The 10,558-nt window shown below is 45.4% G+C and overlaps 1 protein-coding gene across 10 annotated transcripts in view; it reads right to left on the bottom strand.

The window, feature by feature from the left end:
- Positions 1 to 708: 708 nt before the first annotated feature.
- LOC129026583 (E3 ubiquitin-protein ligase HERC2-like) overlaps positions 709 to 10,558 on the bottom strand; it is a 36,035-nt gene continuing 26,185 nt past the window's right edge. For 7 of the 10 annotated variants that reach the window (XM_063653275.1, XM_063653274.1, XM_063653272.1 and 4 more), the window contains 4 exons: positions 9,342 to 9,434; positions 7,239 to 7,433; positions 6,454 to 6,609; positions 1,206 to 3,954 (listed from right to left, as the gene is read on the bottom strand). In XM_063653275.1, coding sequence (XP_063509345.1) covers positions 3,937 to 3,954; positions 6,454 to 6,609; positions 7,239 to 7,433; positions 9,342 to 9,434 — 462 coding nt within the window. In that variant the 3' untranslated portion in view covers positions 1,206 to 3,936. Of the gene's footprint in view, positions 741 to 1,205; positions 3,955 to 6,453; positions 6,610 to 7,238; positions 7,434 to 9,341; positions 9,435 to 10,558 lie in introns of those variants that run through there. The other 3 variants (XR_010124080.1, XR_010124079.1, XM_063653276.1) reach the window with 3 other exon arrangements.

The following is a 10,558-nucleotide window of genomic DNA, read 5'->3' as shown; positions in this document are numbered from 1 at the left end:
TGAACCCAGGAGGCGGAGTTTGCAGTGAGCCGAGATCACGCCAGCGCACGCCAGCCTGGGCATAGAGCGAGACTCCGTCTCAAAAAAAAAAAAAAAAAAAAAAAAAATTGGGGGGGGAATTAAAGAAACTGCCTTAATCTGGTAATAAGGCACCTACATAAATATGCGCAGCTAACATCACAGTTGATGGTGAAAGACTGAACTGCTTTCCCCTACAGTCAGGAGCAAGGCAGGGCACCCACTATCACCTCTCCTATTCAGCTTCACACTGCAAGTCCTGGCCAGGGCAATCAGGCCGGGAAAAATACATAAAAGGCAAGCAGACTGGAAAGGAAGAAATGAAACTGCCCCTCTATACAGATAGCATTTAATTGTCCATGAAGAAAACCCAAGGAAACTACAATGAAGCTCATAATAAATGAGTTTAGCACTACTGCAGGACACAAGAACAACAAACAAAACTCAGTGGTACTTCCTATATACTGGTAATGAACAACTGGAAACCAAAATCCTCCAAAATACCAAATCAAGCTCTATATTCAGTACCTGGGCAGGCCCACAGGTAACTCCCACTATGTGTTTGGCGTCCAGTCCTGGCAATGCTGCAGGTTCTGGCTTGGTCACGCGTAAGGTGTCAAAGTGCTGGCACTGGTCGTTGCTCCTCCAGCTGTGGACCTCGCTGTCCTCAGTCAGAGCCAGGCAGTGGGTGGAGCCTGCAGCCACATCAATCACCTTCTTCCCTACAAGGAAAGAGGGATGCAGATGCAGCTTCAAGCCTATGACCTGAATGGCCTAAAAAGATATTTCCACTAGGCCATTCAGGTCAGAAAGCTTTTAATATTAACTTCTTGAGGATAATTGTTGCTTTAATATTAAGCACAATCATTTGCTTTGGGTGTGTTATTAAAACTCCTGTATTTTGTCAGCTACAATTTATTAGGACCCACAGCCTACAAACATCATAATGCTGGGATACGAAAAGGATCTGTTCTTTTTTCTCCTCCTCATTCAGATTTTCATTCCAAAAGAAACAAGGTGCTTTTAATTAACCAATAGATCATATTCTCCCATCCCAGATACAACAATGCACAGCACACTCTTCACTGAGGAAGGCTTCCTAAGAAGAAATCTATTGTTCTCTCAGAGTTAGGAGATATCACTATTTAAAACGTTGTTTCTATTTAAACACTCAGCAAAATATTCTATTTTTCTTTCCTGGTAAATCTAACATGACCAACACAAAGGGTGTTTCACAGAAATGTCAACATATAAAATAATTCAGCTGAAAAAACACACTGCAGTAAGGGGAACAATTCTATCCTAGGAGCTTACCATAAGTTAACATCAGCAACAACAAAAGGTGTTTTCAACAGTAATTTAAATACCCTCAAAGTAAACGATTTCTGTATCTAATAATTGTCATAGCTTTCCTATACTAATGGAGGGGAATATAAACAAGAAGGCAAGTGAAATTCAAATACCATTCAACGACACAGAGTAAACTTCTTACACTGCAACTTATCTCAGAAGCTTAGAAAACAATAAATACCGTATGGGCACACAAAACTCTCAGTCATCAAGATATTAACTCTTAGACATCAAGATATTAACATGCTTCAAAATAAAACTAATGGAGAAAGGAACTGGCAAGTCTTAGTTAAAAGTCCCACTTCCAAACCCACTTGGTAAAGAAGCAAACACACAAAGAATGTATATAGTAACCAGGACCTAACGAACTACAGCCCCCCGTAGAACGCAGCCCAAAGCCTGCTTCTGTGAAGACACTGGTGTTGGAACACAGTCAGGTCCACCTGCTTCAAATACAATCTGGCCCTTTAAGAAAAAGGCTGCCCACCCTTAGAGAACCCTAAAGAGTCCATCTGATGTACCTCTCACTGCCTTTTCCCTTCTTCCCTACTTTCTTGTCAACTTGCCTGCCCTTCGCCAGTTCTCGACTAGGATGAAGACTATCTCCCAACCACTAGGCCAGGTGGTACAGAAAAGTCCAGTTTTACCTTAGAAAAATCCCTCCATCATCATAGTTTTGATGGCTCCCACCCCAACTTCCTGCAGCATAACATCCCTAGTAAGAACACCATAGAAGAATCTCAGGGTCTTCTTGCGGAGGCTCCCATCCTCTCTGCCCGCACCGGCAGCCCACATTGAAGGCACTGGCACTCATATCTACATAGCTTGGCTTCCATCTGTTCCCTCCAACTACAATGCATGCTGGACACCTTTGCAACTGAGCAAGCAGGAATCACCCACCAAGGATGAGTTCACATGAGAGTGTCCCAGGTGGACCCAATCCCACCTCCCAATGTGGCCCCACAGCACAACACACACTCACGGTCTCAGTGTGCCTGCAGTACAAGTACAGGTGACCTCGCCACACAGAAGGAACCCTTACTGAGTCCAGCCTGCTGAGTGAGGAATGCGTGCCTGCCACAGAAAGTGCCAATGTTTGTAAAACTCGATGGGTGTAAATTAAATTTGGTAAGAGTAACTCAAAGTCATTTTTTAATAGAGACACACCCACTTTCCTCTTAGTATCAATACCTACACCAAGCTGGCAGTAAAAGTTTCTAATGACAGTCCATTCATGGAATGTGAGGTTAAGAACATTAAACCTGCAAACTTTAAAACATTACTAAAGAAACTGTCCTGAAGGGTTTTAAAAGTTTACATTTGCACTCACCTTGCAAGCCTTCTAAGAGTTTTGGATAACGAACATATTTCTCTGTTCTGTGTCCAAGTCTCTGGTTGTCACCTTTTCCCCATGAATAAACTTGGCCACTTTTCATCAAAGCAATGGAAAACTGACTTCCACAGCAGACTTTGACCACATCCAAGTCTTGAAGCTTTTCAATCAGCTTTGGGGTTTTGCAGCCATCACTACCACCTCTGCCCAATTTCCCATAGTCACCATCTCCCCAAGACCACACTTGCCATAAAAAATACAAATGCATTTAAATAACAACAACTCTCCATTTTAATGAAAAATTTTAAATGACTGAAAATAATATAATGAAAAATGCACACTAATCTAGACCACCCACGTGGATAGTTAACACTACAAGGGTGGCTACTGAGCAAATGAAATCTAGATGACACTTGAGGTTGATATAGAAACAATAAAGACAGGGAAAGCTGAGTTTTCTTTTTGTTTTCATTCCATGAAAAACAAAGTCCTGACTCTTACTAGCCTGGGCTCAATGTTCACTGCTTCACAGAAACAAAGGCCCACTGCCTCCGTAACACATAACTGGGGCCCGGCACACTGCAGACGCTTGTGGACCACCCTCCCATTTGCCTGCTGCTTCTGTTGCCACCGTGCGGACTGCTGGTCAACCGTACCACTGTATGTGTTCCCAACTGCATGTATCAGCATAGTTGATAAAATGCTCACATAGAGATGGTGGCAGCTGCGAACCATCTGACAGGCCCCAGGCAAACAAGCCCAGTAACCACCGGGGCCTCTCCACCAATGACACTGAGCCCCACACCCACTGGACGACAGGGTGGGCGGCTTCCTCCAGGGAAGCTGCCATGCGTGTCCTCGAAGGCCTGTCGAGGGTGGCGAGAGCTCTACATACCGTTCTCAGTGACAGCCAGGGTTTGAGCGTCCCCACTCCCACACGCCACATCGATGACCTTCAGTCCTTTAAGCCCAGCTACCAGCATCGGAATGGCCTCGTCCTCACTGGAGCCTTCAAACAGATAGGACGGCCGTGACTAAGTCCTGTAAGAGGCCACCTCCTGCTGCATGCTCCCACTCATGCAGACCAGATGTACCGTGGCCCAGCCGGCTGTAGTTCCCATGGCCCCAGGTGTGCAGCTCCCCCTCGGCAGTGACGGCTGCGCTGTAAGTGCTTCCGACAAGCGATGTGCACCACGTGCTTCCCGGCCTGCTTTCCAGAGAAGGCGGAGATCACCTTAGGCTCCTCCAGAGGCCTTGGGGAGGAAGGGAACAAACATGAACGCCTTTCTTCTTGGTGTTATTTCTTATTAGTGTTAGCAAAGGAAATTCACTATCCAAATTTAGACCATCACAGCATCAGGCCAGTTTCACCTTCCAGGTACCTAATAAAATAAGAAAGACAGAATTCAAACACCTAACACCTCCATGACTTTTTGTTCAGTTGGAACCTGATGCCAAGCATGGTATCCAGTAGAAATATAAAAACAGTGTTTGTTAAAGACTTGTACAATAGGCCGGGCATGGTGGCTCACGCCTATAATCCCAGCACTTTGGGTGGCCGAGGTGGGCGGATCACCTGAGGTCAGGAGTTTGAGACCAGCCTGGTTAACATGGTGAAACCCCATCTCTACTAAAAATACAAAATTAGTTGGGCATGTTAGGGGGTGCCTGTAATCCCAGCTACTTGGAAGGCTGAGGCAGGAGAATCGCTTGAATCCAGGAGGTGGAGGTTGCAGTGAGCTGAGATCATGCCATTGCACTCCAACTTGGGCAACAAGAGCAAAACTCCATCTCAAAAAAAAAAAAAAAAAGGCTTGCACAATAAAGTCCATTGCAGCTTTATTCACAATGGCCCAAAACCATGGTCCATCTGCAACAGAAGGAATGACTTACCCACAAACCCAACAACATGGCTGCATCTCAAGACATCATGCTAAGTGAAAGATGCCAGAAAGAAAACACCATACACTGTATGGCTTTGTTTATATTAAATTATGGAAAAGACAAAATCGTAACAACAGAGGGCAGATCAGAGGTTGTCAGGAACTGGAGGTAGGAAGGGGCATTGACTCGAATCCCCGGAAGCGACGGGAGCGCCCCATGTCTTGATGGCAGTGACCCAACTGTGTGCACTTGTCAAAACCACCCAACTCTACATCTGAAACTGTCATCTGGCTGTATGGAAGCCTCATGAAGCTGACTAACATTTGTATGCATTTGTTAAATGAATGGGGATGGAATGAAGCCAGCACTCTGCAATCTATACTTTACAAATGAAAAGTATGAGGCAGTGGGGATTAGGGTAGAGAAGTCTTACTAGTTGAAGAAATTGCAAAGTTAGCAAAATACCCTATTCTTAGGATCCAGAATATGTTCCTATGATGGATGACATTTTCTTGAGAATCTATAGAAGCCAGGCCTCTCCAACGACATGGTTTACTCACTTTGAGACCTACTAGTTTGCAAAATACACACACACAGTGGCACAGGCGCTCACAGGGACAGCCCAATGACTCTACTCAGTACAAACTCTCCCTTACTCAGCTTAAGTTTCAACTTCCCCAAAAGGTTATCTCCAGCTTCTGCCATCTGCACTCATCTCTCTTCCTTCCTTGAAGTCCTAGAATAAGGCCTAAGTTACTCATCCCAGCACTTACTCTCCACTGAGAATTGTTTTACTATGAAATATTTTATACAAAGTCAGTTATAAATACCATAAAGGAAGTAAGCAGATATACCACCCTGTCCTGCACCTTGACGCCTTTCAAGTCCCGTGTACCCCATGTCAATCCCAGCCTTTACGATCCAGTGTGAGAGTAACAGCTATAAATTCCATGGAGATCAATCTTTTGTTTTTCACTCATTTTACATTTGTCTGAATCCCTTACAACACTGTCAGGGTTGGGCTGTTCTGAGCTTGGCATACATGTACCACACAATGCGCATCACTCTGCTTTTCTCCCAGTTTGGGATCTTCCCAGCAGATGCTGTCAGCAATGATGACCTCAACTCCATCCTGTGGTGTGCATGGGCCATGCCCCCCAGGCTCCTCTCAAAGGACACAAGGGCAGTCATGACTTCGCTCATTTCAAGCTCTGCAACTGCCTGCTCCCTGCTCAGGGCTCTGGCCCACATGAAATGGGCTTGCTGGGTTGGTATGCACACACGTCCTTCATTTAAACCTAATGCCAAAGTTCCACGCACAACAGCAAAGTACAAGAGGGTTCCCCATCACTCCATGGGGCTGTCAGACCTCCCAATTCTTACAGCCTGGCATTTATAATAACTTTGTTTTATCTCTGTTCTTTCACAATAAAAGGTTCCACCGAATAGGATAATATTAGGAAGAAACTGCTGACTTTTGTTCCTGTAAAAATAATATTATGGTTCAAGGAAAGGGTGACAACCTTATCTACGGGAGACAGGGTGAACTGTTTGTGAATGAAGGAACAGTGGTGTAGGATTTGTTTTGGCAAATTCCAGAGTGGGGATGCAGTTTGAGTAGATAAAAGGCTGGCCAAGGCTACACGGGGTGGAGAAGAGCCGAAAGGCCAATTCCTGTTGCCCTCCACGCACGGGCAGAGCTCCTAAGCCATCACCAAGGAGGGGCATATCATAGTGTCCTGCTCCACCCCAGCGCTACATGTCAGGGCAGCTGGAAAACACCGGGACACACTTCTGCACTCCATCCTGTTTAGGATATAGCAACATAAAAGAAGAGTGTGTCCCCTACAGAAATGAGCAATACATACACAGTGTCCCTGTGGCCCAGCCATCTGCCATCCCCACAGCCCCAGGAGTACACCTCTCCAGTGGCAGCCAAGGCTAGGTAATGGTGACCGACCATCAGAATGGGCAGCAATTTTTACAATGTTTCTGGAGGCAAGGCTTTGGACCAGCTGTGGGGCCTAAAGAAGGAAAAATACGAAGAAAAGTAGTCATCAGTCCAAGGAAAACGAAACCAGCGCAGCTCTCCTTTATCATGTATCCCTGAGCAAAGCCTGCTCTAACTGGAAGTGGGGCGTAAGTCTCTGGGGGCCACGGGGCCGGCTCTCCAGCCCTTCCCACTGAGCACCAACAGAACAGCGGGCAGCCTCCAAGTGCTCTGCAGCAAGACCAGAGCCGATGCAGGGGCAGGACAGGCTAGCCCCATGCCACAGAGACACACAGCCGACAGGGAGGAATTCCTCGCTTTAATGAAAACATGCCACGTCCCAATTTGCCACTATCCCCATGAGGCCCATCTCCCTCATCTGTCACCTGTCTGGCCCCAACATCAAATGAGTTTACACGTGGAAATGAGTTTACAAATGGGAATCTCACGATTAGCAATGAGTTTCACTGTAAGGACTTCCTAATCTTCACAACCCAAATCTTGACAATATTACAACTGAGATCATTAAACATAATATACAATAAACAGAAGCTTATCAATCTTCAGAAATCAAATGGCTTAAAGAAACACCAGAGCTTGTGCATCTATAGTTCAGACCCTGCTCCACAAGGGAACACTGCAGGCGGTGCCCAGAACACTCACCAGTGTGTCACTATTGTAGGCCTGTGTGTACACACGGCCATTGCGTGACAGAATCAGGAAGCGCTTCTCTGCACAGGCAATCTGTGTGACTCCCAGGTAGGCCAGGCCTTTGCACTGGATTGGACCAATCACATTGGCATAGTATTTCCATCCTATTAACACCCAACCTATGAATATGACCTCTTGCAATGATCCCTGCAAGATGAGAAAGTAAATATTTTCTTTTACAACAGCAAAAAAAAAAAAAAAAAAAAAAAAAAAAAAAATGCTGGGAGTAGCACTGAGATATTATAAGCTAAAAAACAAAGCAAATAAAGAGAAAATATGCTGATTCAAAGCATCAAAATAGCTCGTACCATGCTGTATTACCTCATTTAACAGGTATGATGAAGCAACTGAACAGGTTATTTTTCCGTTTCCATTGCATTTCATTTTAACAGAGACCATTAAAAAGTAGTATAAATGGCCCTTAAATACTAATGTATTTTAAAATGCTCAAACTATATCAGGGTCACCATTTTGTGCTTTAACAGGCAAAATCCCAAAAGCCCACACACAAGGCTGGGAGACCAGCAGCCATATTGGTGGTGAGAGAAATCAAGTTGTACAGGAGCAATCTGGTAACAACCAGCCCACACTAGGTGCATCCCCACCTGTGCATGTGCACAGGCACACACGCATGCACACATGGAGGACACGTTCCAGGTCAAGCCTTGCAGTACTATATGTGTTTTTTGTTGTTTTTGTTTGAGATGGAGTTTCACTCTTGTTGCCCAGCCTGGAGTGCAGTGGCGCGATCTTGGCTCACTGCAACCTCTGCCTCCCGGGTTCAAGCAATTCTTCTGCCTCAGCCTCCCGAGTAGCTGGGATTACAGGCATGTGCCACCACGCCCGGCTAATTTTTGTATTTTTTAGTAGAGACGGGGTTTCTCCAAATTGGCCAGGCTGGTCTCAAACTCCCAACCTCAGGTGATCCACCCACCTCGGCCTCCCAAAGTGCTGGGATTATAGGCGTGAGGCACCACACCCGACCCTCAGCACTATTTGTATAGCAACATTGTGGCAATAAGCCCAAGTGTCCACCAATAAGAGACTCACTAAAGAAAGATACATAAAAGACATATCCACACACTGAAGACTAAGCTGCTTTATAAAAACAAAGAGTGACACTCTGATAAAGTACTCCAGTATATATGGTTAGTAAAAAAAAACAAGCAACACAAGTAATGCAACATGCTACCACTAGCGTACTCATTCCAGAGAACAAGGAGGTTACAGAGGAGACTGAAAAGTCAGAGGCAGCAGGTGGGAAATGGCTGGAAGGCATGGGCGGGGAAGCGACAGTGTGTCTCTGCCTAGGTTTGATTTTTGAACCATGTGACTGTATTCCTTTTTTTTTTTTAATGACTGTAAAACAAAATAAATACTCTTCATACTAGAAATAAAATCTTAGAAAAATCTGGATTCAAAACTAGGATTACTGTTATACACTGGGAAAGTTCACTACCATTCCCAAAGGCAGTTTTCTCATTGACATAATGAGATACAACAGCGTGCATGGGGTCCTCAGCGGGCCTGCACCCTACAGGTGCTCCACACATGCAAATCACTACTATTACCATTACTATTACATAACAGATATAATATATAATTATACTCTCACTACTATAACCAGCATTACATACTAACACAGCCCGTGTTCAGAGCATAAAGAAGGCTGTGGAACCCCCTGCAGGTGGGAGGGCCTGGGGCTGTGGATAAAGGGGAGCTCTCTGGGGCTGTGCCACCTGAACCTGGAACCTGGGCCCCCAGGTTGGGTCCCCAGGCCTGTGTGCCTCAGCTTGCTCATCACTCACTCTCAACACGGATAACACTTTCAACAGCAAACATGTTTAAAAACCATAAGCCAGCTCCCCCCAACAATACCAGAAAAAACAAGTCTCCACATGGGCCCAGGATGAGAACCTAGAAGTGGTACTAGCTACAAAACACATGGAGAACACGGTTCTTGCACACACACCTTATGAGACGTCAGAGAGCTACACAGCGGAAGCATCTACAGGGCGTAGCCAGACGGTCTAAATGGGCCATGACAACAATCACCATTTGTCGCAGATCAATGGCAAGCTCGTTGTCTTGTGGAAGGGTGAGGTACCTCAGGAAACTCTCAATGGGGCTCAGAGGGCCACACAAAAGCTAGAAGGGAAAAGTAAACAAACATTCAGAAATGGTGGGAAAAATTAAAGTAACAATTAGCCTTTAATTACTCTTTATAATTTGCTATTGACTCATTTGACCCATCAAATGACAATGTCGATGATAGTTATACTATACAGCTATATATTTATGCAGCATATAAACTGACTGTACAAATGTCTAAATTTGCTGTATACATGTACACAACATTGACTGTGCATATATACATTTATGATACTACAGGTAAGTTGAATCCACACAGATTACTAACACAACCAAACCACCCTACAGGCCTAGGACCCCTGGAGAAAGGTAGAACCACTTCTGTGGGAACCCAGCACAGAATCTCAAGCTGGCCTTGAAATCTAAAACCAAAAACTTTATTTCAATCTAAATGTTGCCCACTCTGGAGAACACCTACTTTCATTTGCATAGTTCTAAACCAAAGCATGATATTGGAATGCCTAAGACTTTCCCAAAAAACCGGCAAAATCCAACTTGTACTTGACCTGTAAAGACCAGCAGTCCTGGAGGTTTAGGCCCAGAGCCCCACACGCCTGCTCCTCCCCCAGCTCGGCGTCCACACCTGTTAAGGGGGGAGCTGGTACTAAACAGAGTGACAGCTCAGGTGACATGCCCTGCACAGAGCCCAGTACATAGGAAGGGCCAACAAAGCAGGCCATTATTTTCGTTGTTCTTTTCTGGTATTGATTTAAAAGTGCATGTTTCAAGCTTGGTTCTCTGCTGACAAGGAAGTCAGTGTTCACTGATCCGAGTCTTCTCCACAAACAAGTGGCCTCCCACACCTGTCTCATCTGACTCAATGCTGTTACTACCAAACACACACACACCAGAGAAAAATACTGCCGTGGACACGCACGCCGGTCTTGCTTAAAAAATAACTAGACTCGAGTGCCACCTACACACAAAGTTCCATCATGACACCCACGTGCATGTTGCCCTCGGAGTGGGGCGTATCCTTCCTGCAAATGATGCTCTGGAACCTTTGCAGCAAGGGCAAAAGCGGGGCGCTGGTGCCCTGGGCGGAACGCTCATTGTCAGTCTCCTGTGCCCCGCTGTCCCACAGCTGAAGCAACATCAGGATGGCAGACAACATTTGGCCA

The sequence above is a fragment of the Pongo pygmaeus genome, chromosome 16, assembly GCF_028885625.2.
Source record: "Pongo pygmaeus isolate AG05252 chromosome 16, NHGRI_mPonPyg2-v2.0_pri, whole genome shotgun sequence".
In the NCBI taxonomy this organism is placed as follows: Eukaryota; Metazoa; Chordata; class Mammalia; order Primates; family Hominidae; genus Pongo; species Pongo pygmaeus.
This window is presented reverse-complemented; position numbering and strand designations above follow the sequence as displayed.